The sequence below is a fragment of the Leopardus geoffroyi genome, chromosome A1, assembly GCF_018350155.1.
Source record: "Leopardus geoffroyi isolate Oge1 chromosome A1, O.geoffroyi_Oge1_pat1.0, whole genome shotgun sequence".
Classification (NCBI taxonomy): Eukaryota; Metazoa; Chordata; class Mammalia; order Carnivora; family Felidae; genus Leopardus; species Leopardus geoffroyi.
This window is the reverse complement of record NC_059326.1, coordinates 13,953,300-13,972,334: the sequence shown is the minus strand read 5'-3', so window position 1 is coordinate 13,972,334 and position 19,035 is coordinate 13,953,300. Positions and strand designations below refer to the sequence as shown.

The 19,035-nt window shown below is 35.2% G+C and overlaps 1 protein-coding gene and 1 pseudogene across 10 annotated transcripts in view; both read right to left on the bottom strand.

Annotated features, from left to right (window-relative positions):
* Nucleotides 1-19,035, bottom strand: part of NBEA (neurobeachin) — a 689,522-nt gene that overhangs the window by 571,505 nt on the left and 98,982 nt on the right. For all 10 annotated transcript variants that reach the window (XM_045473789.1, XM_045473805.1, XM_045473824.1 and 7 more), the window contains exons 7-8: nt 17,098-17,217; nt 14,029-14,175 (exon numbers count right to left, since the gene is read on the bottom strand). In XM_045473789.1, coding sequence (XP_045329745.1) covers nt 14,029-14,175; nt 17,098-17,217 — 267 coding nt within the window. The remainder of the gene's footprint in view (nt 1-14,028; nt 14,176-17,097; nt 17,218-19,035) is intronic.
* On the bottom strand, nt 5,211-6,502 carry LOC123595931 (annotated as a pseudogene).

Here is a 19,035-nt window from a genome sequence, read left to right as displayed (position 1 = left end):
CAAAACCTTAGAGGAGAAAGCAGGAAAAACCTCGCTGACCTCAGCCGTAGCAATCTCTTACTCGACACATCCCCAAAGGCAAGGGAATTAAAAGCAAAAGTGAATTACTGGGACCTTATGAAGATAAAAAGCTTCTGCACAGCAAAGGAAACAACCAACAAAACTAAAAGGCAACCAACGGAATGGGAAAAGATATTTGCAAATGACATATCGGACAAAGGGCTAGTATCCAAAATCTATAAAGAGCTCACCAAACTCCACACCCGAAAAACAAATAACCCAGTGAAGAAATGGGCAGAAAACATGAATAGACACTTCTCTAAAGAAGACATCCAGATGGCCAACAGGCACTTGAAAAGATGTTCAGCATCGCTCCTTATCAGGGAAATACAAATCAAAACCACACTCAGGTATCACCTCACGCCAGTCAGAGTGGCCAAAATGAACAAATCAGGAGACTCTAGATGCTGGAGAGGATGTGGAGAAACGGGAACCCTCTTGCACTGTTGGTGGGAATGCAAATTGGTGCAGCCGCTCTGGAAAGCAGTGTGGAGGTTCCTCAGAAAATTAAAAATAGACGTACCCTATGACCCAGCAATAGCACTGCTAGGAATTTATCCAAGGGATACAGGAGTACTGATGCATAGGGGCACTTGTACCCCAATGTTCATAGCAGCACTCTCAACAATAGCCAAATTATGGAAAGAGCCTAAATGTCCATCAATTGATGAATGGATAAAGAAATTGTGGTTTATATACACAATGGAATACTACGTGGCAATGAGAAAAAATGAAATATGGCCTTTTGTAGCAACGTGGATGGAATTGGAGAGTGTGATGCTAAGTGAAATAAGCCATACAGAGAAAGACAGATACCATATGGTTTCACTCTTATGTGGATCCTGAGAAATTTAACAGGAACCCATGGGGGAGGGGGAGGAAAAAAGAAAAAAAAAAAAAAGAGGTTAGAGTGGGAGAGAGCCAAAGCATAAGAGACTGTTAAAAACTGAGAACAAACTGAGGGTTGATGGGGGGTGGGAGGGAGGAGAGGGTGGGTGATGGGTATTGAGGAGGGCACCTTTTGGGATGAGCACTGGGTGTTGTATGGAAACCAATTTGACAATAAATTTCATATAATAAAAAAAAATTAAAAAAAAATAAAAAGTATTTTAAGAAAAAAAAAAGAAATTCTTTCTAAAAAAAAAATAGTAATTAGCTTTGGCATGTTGGCATTTTAACAATTCTGAAATGTATGTGCATTCTTCTGTCTGGAAAAAAACCCTTAACTTTCATTTTGTTTATATTGCTTCCAGTGAAATAAACAATGTTTAATATATTCTCTAGAAGTTATAAAATCTTTTTGGGAAATATCATATAAGAAGTCTAAAACAACCTATTCTTATTTGAAAAAAAAAATGTCCTTAATTTTTTTCAGTCCATGATGCAAATATCATACTTCCCTGCTTTGGCTTGTAGGAGCAAAACTACCTCACATTATAATTAACTAAAGACAACATTTTTAGTTTTTTTTTTTTTTTTTTAGTTATGATACAACTTAAGTGACTTAATAATTTTCTTATACTTACTCCATTTGGGTTATTTACATCACTTCCAACACTTCAAAATTACATATGAAAGTATAATAAGCATGCTTGTGCATATATATATCAGTATTTAGTAAATTATTCTTTGAAGGATTTCCAGAAGCAGAATTGTTACATAAAATGGTATGAGTAGCATGGGGATGAGAATGAGGAGTGACTGCCAATAGGCATGCACGGTGATAGAAATGTTCTAAACTTGGACGGCAGGGATGTCAATACAACTCTGTAAGTTACTTAAAATAATTTACTTGTAAACTTAAAATGAGTGAATTGTACAGTATAGAAATTACATTTCAATAAAGATGTTATATTTTTTAAAATGAAAAAAGAGGTTTATGGACATTTTCCAACCAGACATTGAGAGATGGAATGAGACAGGAAAATACAACCCATACATATGGAAAATATGCAGGCAATAGAAACTGCCAGTGAGAGCACACAAATGTTAGCTTTAACAGGAAAAGGCTCCAACGTAGCCATTAAAAATATGTTCAAAGAACTAAAAGAAAATAATAATTAGAGAAGTAAATGCAGGTATTATGATAATGTCATATTAAATAGATAACATCAATTAAGACAGGAATACTATAAAAACAATCCAAATGGAAATTCTGGAGTTGAAAAGTGTAACTGACCTGAAAACTTTTCTAGAGGTCAACAAAAGATTTGAACAAAGCAGAGGACAGAATTAGCAAACATGAAAATAATAAAGATTATGTAATCCAAAAACCAGAGAAAAAATGAGTGAAGAAAATGGAGCCTCAGAGAAATATGGGAAACATGTACCAACATATGCAGAATGGGATGGCTGCAGTAGAGAAGAAAAAGAGAAAAATATTAAAAAATTTGATGGCTGAGAACTTCCCAAATTTTTGGAAAACACCAATTTACATATTCAGCCCATGAACTCAAAGAAAAATGAAAGCAAAGAAATATACAGACAGAAAAATCATAGTAAAAATGCTGAAAACCAAAGACACGGAGACAATCTTAAAGCAGCATGAGAAAAATGACTCTTCACCTAAAAAGAACACCAATAAGTTCAAGAGTTGACTTCTCATCTAAAAAAATGGGAGGCCATGGGGCACCTGGACAGCTCAGTTGGTTAAGCGTCTAACTTTGGCTCAGGTCATGATCTCGCAGTTCGTGAGTTTGAACCCCACATGGAGTTGTCTGCTGTCAGCACAGAACCCACATAGGATCTTCTGTCCCCTTCTCTCTCTGTACCTCATCCACTCTCTCTCAAAAATAAACACTTAAAAAAATAATAATAATACATAAATAAATGGAGGCCAGAACATGGTGAAATACAATATTCAAAGTGCTCAAAGAAAATCTTTCAACCAAGAATTTATATCCAGGAAAGCCATCTGAAAACAAAATGAAATACATTCAAAAAACATAAAAACCGAGACAATTTGTTGCTATCTGACCCACCCTACAAGAAATAACAAAGGAAGTCCTTCAAACAAAAAGAAACCCAAAAGTTAACTTGAATACACACACACACACACACACACACACACACACAGTGACAAATATAAAGATAAGCAAAGTAAATCAAACATGTATACTCAAGTCATCGAAAAAGAAAACCAAAGCAAGAAAACAGAACACTAAACAGTATATGAAAAATTTCTTGAAATACAAAAAGATGCAAAACTGCATACTGAAAGTACACACCACTCATCTGAGAAATCAACTCCAAATGACCAAGACATTTCTACCAAAATTACTAGATACAAAAGAAATCCTTTGAACATACAGGCAAAAAGAACAAGTGCCTGATAACAGAAAGGATATCAGACTGTCATCAGACTTTGAACAAAATATTTAAAGCCAGAAGAAAATTAGTAACATATTTAATATGTTCAAAGAAAGGATAGTCAAGGATTTTATAACCAGGCAAATGCCTATCAAGTGTAAAAACCCCTAACAAACTAACAATGAAACGCAGTCCTCAAGAAGTATTACTCCCATGATTCCCTTCTAGAGAAATACACTAAACAATGAGCTTCAGATACCCAAAATACATCAATACAAGGAATGGGATGAAACTAAAATATGTAAGTACTTACAAGATTACAACTAAGTAAGAATTTTAAAAATTGAGAATAGTATATAATAACTATGTATACTCACAATGTAGATCGTACCATGTATTAGTCATCTAGGGCTGCCACAACAAAGTACCAAAGTCTGGGTAGTTTAAACAATAGAAATTTATTTTCTCACAATTCTGGAGGTTAGAAGCCTAAAAATCAAAGCGTCAGCATAGTTGGTTCCTTCTGAAACTTCTCTCCTACTCTTGCAGATGACCACGTCTCCTCCTTGTATCTTCATATGGTTTTCCCTCTGTGCATGTGTGTATCTTACTTTCTTCTTACAAGGACATCATTCATATTAGATCAAGGCCCACCCTAACAGCCTCACTCAAGCTTAGTTACCTCTTTAAAGACCCTATCTCCAAATATAGTCACATTCTGAGCTACTGGAAGTTAAGACTCCAACATATAAATTTGGGGGAAACACAGTTCAGCACATAACACATCTAAAAGTATATAAAAAATGGCAATGAAAATGAAGAGAGCATATACAAAAAAAATTAACGGTTTTCAGTAATAACATCATTAGAGTAGTATCAGTAGTGTTGTTCAGAGACTACTGTATGCGAAATTATAGACTTTCCTCTGTGCACATGACAACTAGTATTGTCAATAAAGAAGAAGGAGATATAGATTTAATTTAGGGAAGATCAAGTTAAAACACAACAAGCCATTAATTTCACACTAGTAGAAATTAAGGATTCTTGGAATAATGGCTGATTCCAGGACTTAAGCAACAAAATGTTCAAGATGAGTCTGAAGCACTGTCTTGGGAAATAGTAAGGAAGCTATCAAAGACTACAGAGTCAGGTCAAAAGACTAAAGGACCAACTAGAACTCATCACTCAAAGGTGGGACAATTTGAATTTCAAAAAGGAGAATAACTGCTATAGATTGAAACACTTCAAATACATTTAAATCCATGAGTTTACAATGAAATTTTAAACCTAATCAAAGATCTTCAAATAATGAGGAAATGGCATTAAGTTACCCATTTTCCCTCAATGACCCTTAGGAAGCATTATTTGACTGAGTTGGTGGAGGAAAAACTTGTTAGCATATACAAAATGTTCATTAACTGGGTAGAAACCTTGTAGGAATTTTTAATTTAAGACCAGAGAGTAAAAATTATCTGACGTGGATAATAAAATGTCTTGCTGAAAGCATTATATTTGAGGGGTGGGGCATAACTTTGGAAAAATGGAACACTTGTCTCACCACTCAATGAAATTCTATTATGATAAATATAGTATATCTTTAAATAATACACCTAATATTTTAAAGCAAATATAGCTAAACAAATATGATCACAAGCGGTGTATTTTCCAAAAGATTCACCTTAAAACTACTTACACATACATTCTATTACTCAAAATACTTCTTATATATATAAGCTTATATATATATATAGCTGTGCTAACAGCTCAGAGCCTGGAGCCTGTTTCAGATTCTGTGTCTCCCTCTCTCTCTCTGACCCTCCCCCATTCATGCTCTGTCTCTCTCTGTCTCAAAATAAATAAAAGTTAAAAAAATAATAAAAAAATAAAAAACATTTTCAAAATCTACAGCATTTTTAAAGAACTTTATTAAGTGGTGCTTGCAGTCTGTTGACTTTTTGGAAAAAAATCAAATAGCAAACATTTATTACAAATTAAAAATGAGGTTGTTAAAAATCTCAACTTTTCCAGATATGAAACAATTAAAAAACCTTTTTAAGTGTACTGAGGAAAATCAGTCTTAAAAAAGAGAGGGGGAGAGAGGGAGAGAGAGAGAGAGTGAGAGAGTGAGAGAGAGAGAGAGAGACAGATCTTTAGGTAAATATATCAGAAACTCCAGTCTGCAGAGATAATGCAAACAGCTTTAGCTATCTGGTAAATGGACAAAAAGCAAGCATTTGAGATCTTCAGCTCCAACCTTCTGTTATTTCTTACTGTTGAAACTTCATATTCATTTCCCCTTGTTGGCTAACTAAACCAGATGATGGGATGATGGTAGAGATGGTAAGACTGCATTTATTCCACCCTACCCTGCACAGCCTTGGTAGAGGACTAATTCTCCACTGGTGGGTTGGCTGCTTTGTCTCTTTACCATCTTGTGGTTTAGGGTTTTCTGGGCTTCTGTGTTGTGGTAATTGAGGTTGCAATAGTACAGATGTGGGGGTGGCTACTGACCCTGGGTCTCACCTCCTTGATTTTCCTTATCTCCTTCACTGCCATCCTCTTTAGGTTGCCTTTGGCAAGGAAGGTTCCTGTGGAATGGTCATTTATAACCCCAATGCATATTCTGTCTCACTGGTCTACCTTGCTGTCCTGAACCCTTGTTGTCAGCACCTTCCATCACTTCTCCCCACACAGGAAAGTTGGAATACTGTGTTCAACACCCGGGGCGTCTCCACATGTAGTAAATAAAGTGGACACTGTGACTTGCAGGAGGGCCTGGCCTTTCGGAGCCCTCCTGGATCCCACATTCTTTTCCCCATTCTCGCTATTCTGGAAATCCCACTGGTAATTGTGTGGATGACCCCTGTAATGTGGATAGTGTCTATAATTTAGCAGGTTAGTCTGCTTCATGTTTACTGCCTTGCACTGGAACTCTACCAGGGCCTGTAACATATGCTACCTCTGCACCCATTTTTGTCCTTTCAACAATCTCAAACTCAACAGCCTCTCCATCTTCCACACTGCAAAGGTGTTTCCTGGGGTTATTCTTCTTTATGGCAGCCTGGTATACAAATACATATTCCCTGCTGTCATCCCTGTTGATTAAACCATACTGCTTCTTACATTGAACAATTTACTGTTCCCCAAATCTTCCTTGTGATGAACTTGACCCTTCAGGTACTGCCAATATGAGGCCACCCTGGCTGCCGCTTACTTCAAGGCTGGATCTCGGCCTCACTACTCAAGCTTGCAGTAACTGCGGCCAGGAGCAGCACCAGGCCCCTGGTGAGGGGGTGAGGGGGAAGGTGGACAGAACTGTTCAAGGCTTTCTGGGATCCATTCTCCAATTCCAGTACTGATCAAACTCTATAACATTTTAAATTACATTTTTGAAGGAAAACAGTCATCCTCAAGGGATGGATCTAATTTTTGGGAAAAAGAAAATCAACTTGAAGCCATGTTTGATGAATTAACAGGTGTCACAAAACCATCTTTTATTAAAAATATAGCATAGTTCTAAGTAATGAGAACTATTTTTTTGTGTCACTTAAAAACTGACCCTTTAAAAGTAATTCCAAAAGAATTGCAACTAATTTGAAAAATGTTATCATACTTTGAGTATGTTCATATCATCCAAAGATACTAAAATAAAAAATCATTTAAAGTATGACAATTTGTCGGGGCGCCTGGGTGGCGCAGTCGGTTAAGCGTCCGACTTCAGCCAGGTCACGATCTCGCGGTCCGTGAGTTCGAGCCCCACGTCGGGCTCTGGGCTGATGGCTCAGAGCCTGGAGCCTGTTTCCGATTCTGTGTCTCCCTCTCTCTCTGCCCCTCCCCCGTTCATGCTCTGCCTCTCTCTGTCCCAAAAAAATAAATAAAAAAACGTTGAAAAAAAAAATTTAAAGTATGACAATTTGAAAATAAAGCTTCACCATTTTGCAGAGAAAGTTTACAAGCCCCTATTCATATGCACTTAAGTATATACTACTCAGAGGTTTTTCTTTCCATAAAATTTTTACATACAAATATATTTAACATAAATAAATGTATAAAATAGTAAAAACAAATAATTATGAAACCAGAAAAAAATCAACTACATATAAACAGCTCTTCAAAAGGAAAAAATGATAGAAACTGAGTGATGGAATATTACAAAGGAAGAGATAAAGTCTTGGTATGCAATGCACTAGAATGATACACACAGAACTAAACTATACTTTCAATCACAAATTAATGCTTCTCTTTCAATTCTGAAAAAACACTACTGTCTTCATTAAGTGAAAGATTTTTTCTCTCATTTTAACTAATTTTAAATTGTGATAATCAAGATCACCCCTGACCTCCATACTGCTAAATCCAATTGCCATTCCTCAGTCCTGAATTTACTCAACCTGTCAGCATCATTTGACAATTATTCACCTCCTCTTCCTTTAAAATGTCCAGGACACCATACCCTCCTGCTTTTTCCTTACTCTCTTGCTCTCCTCCTAATTTTCCCTTGCTGGGTCCTTCTCATCTCCATAACCTGCAAACATTGGCTTTTTCAAGGACTCATTCCTCATTCATCTTTTATCTCTGAACTCACTTCATTGATTCCTAAATCCAGTCTCATAGCTTAAATCCTGTATATACCCTACCAATGCCAAATTTCTATCTCCAATCTAGACTTCTCCCCCACAATTCAGGCATACAACATTTCTCCATTAGATGTCTAACTGGCATCTCAAACTTCCCATGTCCAAAACCAAATTCTTGACCTTACTCCCCAAAATTTAGTCTTTTCAAATCTACCCTAGCTCAGTAAATAAAAAGCCCATCAATTCAGTTCTTCAAGCTAATATACATTGGGTCACCTTTGAATCTTCTCTTGTACCTTTAATCCACATTCACAGGGACAGAAAATCCTACTGGCTTTACCTCCAAAATATATGTAAAAGCTGACCTCTTAGAGTATTATTTTAGGTATGCTTTATCAAAAATCCAACCAAGTTCCATTACTTCTATTGATATCAGCCTTATCTAAACTCTCTCTGAGTCACAGGGAAACACAATCACAGTGTTCTGTAATCTCTCAAATAAGATCCTACTAAGTGGCCTTTACACCTGCTTTCCCATGTGGCCTGAAAGCTCTTCCCCAAATATCCACCTGGCTGGCATCAACTTCACCTCCTTGAAGTTTTTAGTGAAATCCCCTTCATCACTCTATTAAAACTGTAGTCCAGAATTTTCTCTGTTTTTTACATGCTTTATTTTTCCCATAGCACTTACCGCCATCAAGCACACTGTGTATTTTTATTTTGTTTTGTTTTCTGTCTCCTCCCATGATAATGTATATCCTCTTTACCTCCAATAAAGGCAGGGTTTTTTTTGTCTGTTTTGTTCACTGTCTTATCCCTAGCACCTAGAACGCCTAGAATAACAGTGCCAATAAATAATATTTAATAACAAATATTTTTAAAAAGAATGGATGACTCAGTGAATGCTTCTTATTCATATCTCATTCACCTTGTCTTCATTAGCTTGCATTAATTTATTTTTCCTTACTACTGAGTATATGTTGAATATATGTTATCTTTCATTAAATACTGAATACTTACATGTCAAGAAAAGTGACTGAATTTGTTAATTTCACTTTGGCTACTGAATTTCAGTCAATATTCTTAAATCCCACAGACACTTTGTAAAATATGAAAAGTTTACAATTATATCCCCTCCCAGAACCTTCCATTAGAGCTGTCATATATATTAAATGTATGTATATTATAAACCAAAAAAATTCAGTATAATATTTTTTGCTTTAATCGGTGGTATATGTTTTAAAGAAAATAAAAGATATTTTATCCATACATTTATCATTCATTCATATTCTTCATTATTTCATTCTTAATGATCCAAGTTTTTTTCTTCAGTCTACAGAGTACATCTGGTACAAACAAACTGTCTTCATTTCCATCTATTTGACTTAAAGATTTTCACTAGATGAAGAATTCTGGGTTGACAGGTTCTGCTTCAGCTCTACGGTTTCCCCAATTGCTGAAGGAAAGTGTGCAGTTATGTCTAGCTTTTCTCTACTTGCTTTCAATAACTATTTTTTCCTTTTGTTTTACTATAATATGCCTACTCTGGTTCTCTTCGAATTTATTTTCCTTGGAGTTTACATAGTTCCTTTAATCTATAAATGTCCGTTGTATTGTTTTGCTTTGTTTTTAACCAAATTTACAAAGTTTTTTTTTTATAAATATTCCTTCAAATATTTTTTTTTTCCTGGCACTTTCTCTGCATATTAGACTTCAAAACCACCCCATGCATCTTATGGTTTTGTTCTTTCCCCCTTAATCTCTTCTTTCTTTTCTAATGGTTCTGTCAATCTACGTGCAAGTTTATTTATTTCTCTACCATATCCATTCTGCTAATACTAAACCCATACAGTGGATTTTTAATTCCAGATATATTTTTCAATTCTAAAATTTCCACTTTTTGTGGATGATAATTCCCATTTTTCAGTTCATTACAAGCAATTTTGTTTAATTTCACTAGTTACAATAGCTCCTTAAAAGTCCTCATGTAATAATTCCATGATCCTGGGTTATCTCGGAGTTGGCATGTCCTGGACAATAAGTCACATTTTCCTGGCTTTTCATAGAATGAGTAATTTTGGCTTATATGATGGACATGGTGAAAATTATTCTACAGAGATTATGTTGTTTTGAAAAGTATTGATGTTTTGGTTTTGTGGGGTCATTTCTTCTATCAATACTATTACAAACTGTCATACCTCCTATGTGTGGTGCCTCAGGTCTCAGCTCTGTTCTTGAAGACTTATTTACAGTCTATTATCAGTTTATCATGATCATCATGGCTTCAGGAATGGGCTAGAGATTTAGGGTGAGTTTTTTTAAATATAGAATTCAGATCCTTTTCTGGCTGTCTCTTTTCTTGAGCTGGCCATTAACCTCCATGCGGTACTGACTGGCCAAGTGCTTTTCACCTTATTTTCTGGCCAAAAAAGTTTTTCTATCAGAGTAAAAAATTGGCAACTCAGCCCATGCTGGACCACTTGCTTCATGTTTTGACACCTCTCTAAATCTTGGCTCTTTAGAACCCTCACATAGTTGTTTTCTGTATTATGTGCAGATTGTTAAGTGGTGATTGTGGGAATATCACTGCTAGGAACTTGCCTATCCAAGCAGGTATCAGAAACCCTCCAAAGTGATCTTTAATTTTGGAGGCTGTTTTATACATTTTCTCTTATCAGTTATGCCTTTGTCATAATATAATAAACTGATAAAAATCATTATTTTCTTGAATGGAGGACATAAGCAAAACTTAATATTGTAATATTTAGCAAGGGAGATGCATTGCTTGCCACAAGAGATTATATGATAGTGATAATTAGGAAATGTCCAATAACAATTGGAAAATATCAAAACTGTTGAAATGTTGTGTAAGTTTATGTCAAAAAGTCACTGTATGTATGACTTCACAATCTTGTACACACTGAATAACCCCATCAAATGGAGCTGTATGATAAACTTAACTCATGGTAAATGTTTCTAGTCTAGACGAGACAAAATTACAGTGAGAAATTCTGTTTTACAAATCCAAAACCTAATGGTTTATTTAGTTAAAAAAATTTTTTTAATGTTTATTTGTTTTTGAAGGAGAGAGAGAGAGCACATGCAGGGGAGGGGCAGAGAGTGAGGGAGACACAGAATCTGAAATAGGCTCCAAGCTCTGAGCTGTCAGCACAGAGTCTGACATGGGGCTTGAATTTACCAATTGCAAGATCATGACCTGAGCCAAAGGCAGACGCTTAACCAACTGAGCCACTCAGGCTCCCCTATTTATTTATGTTTAAAGTTTCTTTATTTATTTTTGAGAGGGAGAAAGGAAGGGACAGAGAGAGAGGAGAGAGAGAATCCCAATCAGGCTCTGCACTGTCAGTGCAGAGCCCAGTGAAGGGATCGAACTCACGAACCATGAGACCACGGTATGGCCTGAGCAAGTCAAGAAGTCAGACACATAAATGACTGAGCCATCCAGGCACCCCTGAACCTAATGACTTATTTAATTGACTAGTAATACCCTCCTTTATTAATCATTTACCTAAAATAACTAAGTGTAAAATATTCATAGACAAGCTATATTGCTCAAAACCAGACATTTCACAGAAAGAATTACCGAATACTTTAATGACCAAGAAGTCAAAATCACATGGGATAGGCTACATAGTATATATAGTTTGAGGGCATTATTTTGGGGGGAATTAATTTATTTTATTTCAGGGCCCAGATGCTGACATGCTATCTACATTAAGCTCAGAATCACAGACAATATTGTCTGACCATTATACTTACAGGAAGCTCTATATAACGCACATCTATGACTATAAATACATTATTATATAACAATAATTTAAGCTTCATTTGTGATTTACACCAAATGTCAACTAATTATTATATCCTAAACACCTTAAAAACTCCACTGCAACTCTTTACCCCTTCACTCATAGGAAGTGACTTTGCCTCCTACTTTACCCAAGAAAATTGAGACTGCTATGTGAACCACTTCAGCTTTTTCCCCTGTGATAACACAATCTGATCTTCATTTGCATTCTTTCCCCTCTCCCTTCATTCTCTGAATTTCTAGGAAAAAAATTTCATTGTCAAAAATTTTTACAGATGTTTGTCCTAATAGTGATTCTATTTTTAATATTTACAAATTGAGAAAATACATACATACCCATTGATTTACAGTCTACTTCCTTTAGTATAAACAAGGGGCTCAGTGGGCTATACCCATAAACTGGGAACTTTCAAAACTTAATAAAATTATTATTATTTTTTTAAACGTTTATTTATTTTTGAGACACAGAGAGACAGAGCATGAACGGGGGAAGGTCAGAGAGAGAGGGAGACACAGCATCCGAAGAAGGCTCCAGGCTCCGAGCTGTCAGCACAGAGCCTGACGCGGGGATCAAACTCACGGACCGCGAGATAATGACCTGAGCCGAAGTCGGCCGCTTAACCGACTGAGCCACCCAGGCGCCCCGAATTATTTTTCATGTAACACCCAAAATTTAGAGGTATTTTCTTTTAAAAGTTCTGACTTTGATATAGGTACTCTATTGTCTATGTTAGGATGCTAGGACTACATTCTTATATAACATGAGTACTTGTGTATAGAACATGGCAACACAGGATTACTACTCATTTTCACTTTTGTTATAAAAGAATGTGATGAGCAAAAGCCATATGACAAACAACTAAGTTCGCAAAGTGATTCAAGACAATGTTTGCTCCTTTCCAAAGGGGAGAATTACATAACTTGTTAATATTTAGTCCTTTTCCTTTTTCCTACCAAGAAGCTCCCATCAATTCTAAAATGTCATTATAGCTATCATATTGGGTTTAAAATTTGCATACCTGTGGTTTTTAAAATTTTCTACCTTTATTTATATATCATTGGTTTGATTCACCTAATACCATATTCTGGCAGTGCCTGAAGAAAGCCACATCAAATATTTTACAGACCAAGGGAAAGAAACAAAAGGAGGCAGGATGTATGTTAATCCAAAAATCTGAATTACAGAAACATTACCATGCAAATCCAACACATGACAGAACAAGGACCCAAAACCCAACAAAAGAACCAATGAAAGAAATAGTGCTGTTACAAGCACAAATTCACTTCAGAGACAGGAAAATAAATAAACTGATATGGACAAAAGATGGTAGCAAGAATTATCACCCTGACATAAAAATGACAGCATCATTCTCATAATTTAGGATTATTTTAAAATCACTGGGAATAGAAATAGTTTAGTACCCCCTTTTCATAATACAATATTCACATTGATTACTTAAACACTATGTTTAAAACAAACAGCTCTTCCATGCAAGACATGTACTTCTTCAGAATTATTAAAAATACTTTGACTTACAATGCATACTTTTCTCTCAGCTCCAAACAGTTTGGGATGCCACAGTTACTAATGTGATTTACATAAAACTCATATATTTCCCTAGCCAGGTGTACTGCATATTAAAAACTAATTAACGTATGTGAATGTGATATCTTGCCTAATAAGTCTTCACTTTGGGAGTTAAAAAACAGGAAGAATGTGATAAACCATATTTAATAATGACTTTGCAAAATTCAGATACTTGCTACTGTACTGACCCTCCTCACCTACTGTAAAGGACCAGCAAAAGTAAAAACTAAAACTGAATAATTTCAGCCACGTGTAATAATTGACACCATTTTCCTTCTAAATCTTTGTTCTTTCCAAGTTACCTCTATTTTGAATATACCAGTCATTTGTTCATTTCATATTTCAAAATTTGAGATTTCAAATACCACATAAGCAACACGGTTTTATAAAATTTATTATTTCAGAGTTATGTCAACAAAAGCCATGGCTTCAACATAACAAAAAACATTCTTTAGAATTTTAAAAGTTCATGAGGAAAAAAATCCAAAAGAGAAAAAGGACCTTTGAAGCAAAATGAAACTTGTACTAACAACTAAATTCCAAAGAACAGAGATGACTTTTAAAGCACACTGAAGAAAGGCTATCACTGTATATTATACTGTATCACATTTCACATAGAATTCACATAAAACTTTCCATAGAATGCATAAGATCGTTATTACTACCTTATATCCAGGTCCTAACTGATGAATTGCAAATATCTGCGCAGGGTTGAGTGCTTCACTGAATACATACACGGCACCAAGTTGACCACAAAACACCCTATTTGCATCAGCAGTTTCTGAAGATCCGAGAAAGCACTTGTCATAGCTCTATTTTTAAAAAGTCATAAAAAAAATCAATGTATTATTTTGTAATGATAAAATATTTAAGGATGCCTGCCTTCACTTTCATGTATACCTTCAAGTATAACAATAATAACAGAAAAAAGCATCACTTAAGACTTTGGGAATATTTACATAATAAAAGCCAGCTAAAGATTTTCCAAAAAAGTAAATCAGTTAAGTATTTCGTATCTATGGAAAAGTAAAACAAACAGTAACCATCTACTCAATAATCACTGAACCACTTTGCAAATGTTATACTTAAATGTAAAAGGGCTTAAAATTCTACTTTGAAAAGTAAAACTAATTTTAAAACTCACATGCTCTAACAACTGTCCATTTATAGAGAGAGATTCACCTGAATCAGAGAATGACTACTCCAAATTTTAACCATAAACACATAAGGCTTAATTTTAGAAACTACCTAATTTCTCCGCCAGGGATATATATTCCTCTATTTCTCCACACAAAGCAAGGACACAATGAAAATCCCTTCCCTCTCTTCCATAAGTAGGCATTATGCAGAACCAAATAAATAATTATCACCAAAGTCGGCTGGCTAAAGCAGATGGTACAGTGCTCTCCATCTGCAGAGTTCAAGACCTAAGAAGCCATATTTAAGACCCTTCCCATCTCTATTTCTCTAAATGTCACCTAATGCTAGGCCCCAGTTTCTTTTGCCCATTCTCAAAGTTATTCCACATCTTGGTGCTGATAGGCACAGCATTGCATATGTATGGAATCCCTTTGGTGCCTCAATAGAAAAACAAAATATTTCTGAATGAATTATAAAGACAGAAACTCTTCATCAAATACCTAATCTGTAATTAAAACTATAGGAACTTAAGAGTTTACTGCACAATGTATGTGTATGTAAGTGTTACGGCCCAGGCCTCCCCATTTCTTGGTGTACTATTGCAAATAATTCAAAAATCAAAATCCTTCCTTCCTTCCTTCTCTTCTTCCTTCCTTCCTTCCCTCTGTCTTTTTTTCTTTTTTCTTTTCATTTCTTTCATTCTAAATATAACTAGATTTAGTGACAGCCAACAAGGTCATTGGGGTTACCTTCACTCTATAATAAAAAGTCTCCCCTCTGGAGGGCAGAGATAAAGTAGAATTTCATCTGTGCATTCTTTTTAAAAATTTTTTTTTAATGTTTATTTACTTTCGAGAGATAGGGAAGAGCATGAGCAGGGGAGGGGCAGAGAGAGAGAGACACACAGAATCCACAGCAGGCTCCAGGCTCTGAGCTGTCAGCACAGGGCCCGACGTGGGGCTCGAACTCACCAACCGTGAGATCATGACCTGAGAGAAGCTGGATGCTCAACCGACTGAGCCACCCAGGCGCCCCTCATCTGTGCATTCTAATTCTGACAAAGTCATCCTCAAAAATTTACTGACTATGGCCCACCTTGAGTTTGTAGGGCAAAAAAGCAAACTTGTCCTATAAATGAACAGATAGTAAAGATTTTAAACTTTGCCAGCCACATGTGGTTTCTGTCACATAATCTTTCTTGATTTTTTGTTTGTATCTTTAAAAAAAAGAAAAACCTTTAAAAATAAAAAATAAAAAACAAGATTCTCAGCTCTTAGGTCATGTGAAAACAGGTCAAGGTTCAGATGTCTGTAAGGAGTACTCTTCCAACCCTTGACCCTGGAAAAATATGGACTACAGACACAGTACTATTTAAAATAATACAAGTGAGAACAAGAAGAGACCCCTGCCCTTAAGGAAATTAAAGTCTGCAGAGATGTAGACAACACTGAGAAGTGAATTTTGTTAGAGAAAGGCCAAGTTTTTATAAAACCAGGTATGCTGGAATGATTGTGTATTATTGGGCTTGAAGGTAAAACATCAGGCATTTGAAAACATCTTTTACTTTGGTTCTAACAGGCCGGGATAATGACAAAGGAAAGCCCAGAACAGAGCTTTTGAGGATTTAACTCAAGATATGCTCCCTCCAGAATACAATTGTATTACCTCCTTCACTGCTAACATGCTAGCTAAAACTCGTATTACCTGCTTGTTATTATCACAGTAAGTCATTTAATTGATCTCCTTGCTTCTGCCATTTTTTCCCTTTAGAATATTCTCAATACTGCAGACTGATGGACATTTTTAAAATATGAGCCTGCATCATGCCACTTGTTTGCTGAAACCCTTCCTAAGATTTTTATGCTGGCTAAGATGGGAAAGCCCAGGTATTATGTTTGTGTATGATGCCTGCATGATTTCACCCTCTATGGTCTGTCTAAACCTTACCTCTCAACATTGTTCTGTCCATTCCTCCCTCTGTTCTAAGCAAACTGGCTGCTTATTTGTTCAATTAACTTTCCGTTCGGCCTCAAAGGCTCTGCACTCACTGCTTTCAGTGAATGGGATATTTCTCCGAAATATCCACATGACTTGCTCCCTAAACTCTTCTCACTAAGATCATCTCTGTACCATCTGGCTTCCCCCTTCCCTACACCTATACTCTCTATACCTATTCCCACTTAATATTTCTCCACAGCATTTATCACTATTTATGTAGTAAACAATAGTGACTACATGTTATACTGATTCACTGTGTGTAAGGTCTTCCTTTCACATCCAAATAAGGTGTAAGACACCGTTTTTAATGCTTGAAATTCTAGAAAGAATAGAATACTGCATGGATGTTTTGACCTAATACTTAGTAATTTATTTGAGCAATTTCCCTTTTTTCATCACTAATCATCTATTTTAGCAACTTAATTATACTAAATTTAAGAACTAAAAATTCATTTAACTGAATAAAACTTTCAGAAGTACAACTATTAAGTTTCTACCAAACTTTTATAAAATTCATGAATGTCATGAATAGTGATAGATCACACACTCAAATACATTAAAGCACAGATCAAAAAAACAAAAAACAAAAAACTTACATCATTTGTGTTAACATGCCAAGCCATATCACCATAGGATACCAGCTGTCCATTAACATAACACCGAATTTCACTGTTCCTCCATCGATTATAAATGTGGACAATGCTGATCATGTACCACTTAAATAAAAAAAAAAAAAGATCTTGATATGTAATGTTTAGTTATTACCTGAAAAGCAATCATAACATTCACAACACACTTTAAGAATGCTTGAAAGAATACTAACAATTACGCATTACCAAGTTCCCCCTCATACTTCTCACTTTGCAGATGAAAGAAGTGACTAATAAAGAATAAATCTGTGATGGAGACAGACCTAGAATACCTTGAACTGTGGAATTACACTCCTTCTACTATACCAAGATGCAAATATTATGGAAATACAATTATATTTGGTTTATTCATTTAATAACATTTGTATTATACCATTTGTATTTGTATTGTTTCAAGTCTGACCAGAAAGACCATAGGTCCAGCTCTCCTGAAATTCATGGTGTAGTGAAAGAGACACAGATTAGACAAGTAAATAAATATAAAATGACAAATAATGATTACTGTGAAGGAAAAAAAAAAATAGCATAAACTGAGAAAGATTAACCTTGATTCTATTTCGGATTGCATGGTCAGGAAAGATAAGTCAAAGGAACAACACTTTAATATTTACTTTTTTAAAATTTTTTTTAAAGTTTTATTTATTTATTTATTTATTTATTTGTTTGTTTATTTTGAGAGAGAGAGAGAGAGAGAGAGAGAGAAAGCGAGCGTGCACGCAGGAGCAGGAAAGGGGCAGAGAGAGAAAGAATTCCAAGTGGGCTCTGTGCTAGCAGCACAGAGCGATGCAGGGCTTGAATTCATGAACTGTGAGATCGTGACCTGAGCCAAAAGTCAAGAGTCAGACGCTTAACCAACTGAGCCACCCGGGCACCCCCAACATTTTAACATTTATAATAAGATTAGGTGGTTTCAATTCCACAACTCAGATTTATTAGGTCCAAGAAAAATTATGTATCTTTTAACTTAATAATGTGTGAATATTCATTAAGAATCGAGGAATAACTTTGTATTAAGTTCTAAGTTTATAATTCCTAGGGCCAACCAAAAGCATTTCAAGTATATATTTTGATATGGAATGATTTAAATTCTGCAATGATTTGTGGATCCAACCCTTACTCTCTTTGAAACTTAACAATCTAAGGCCAAGAATACAGAAATATAATTCTAAGATATAAAAAAATGCAAATGATTTATAGACACTTGAACAAGTATGCCTTCAGTGTTTAAGAAGAAAAAAATTAGACTTCGTCTCCCCCACAAAAACATAAAAATATATAATACAAACTTTGTTTCCCAGATTACTTAAAAGCACTACTCAATTATTTCATAATACTATATTTTGAAAAACATAAAGCTATAATAATTCTCAGCCACGAAAATATCAGCTATTTCAAGGTGTCTGAAGTACTTTGAACAAAATTCAATTTCATTCATTTCAAGTTAGAAAATAAAAATAGTGCACTTAACAACTCATGGAAAACAATAACACAAAGAACACTGTTCCTCAATTATAAAATTAAAATGTTAGGTCAAACTAATCCCTAAACACATGTCTTTTTTAAAGTTGTTTCAGTCTAGGTAATCTTTAACTATTGCAAAAGGAATCTTCTACTGGATCAGAAAACAACATTTATGTTAGTCTTGATCAAAAGCAGAAGAAAATCTTTAAAGTCAGTCATTTAACCATTCATATTTCTAAATATTACAAAATTATCAAGAAGAAGCCATAAAAATTGAGGTTCATATAAATTTAAGAAAAATCTTATAGAAGTTTACATGCATAAAAATTCAAATTTACTTGTATTACCCTCATTGAGTTTGAAAATTTTCCACCAGAATGCCATCTAGGTAACACAGGAAATATAACCTTTATTATTTTGGAG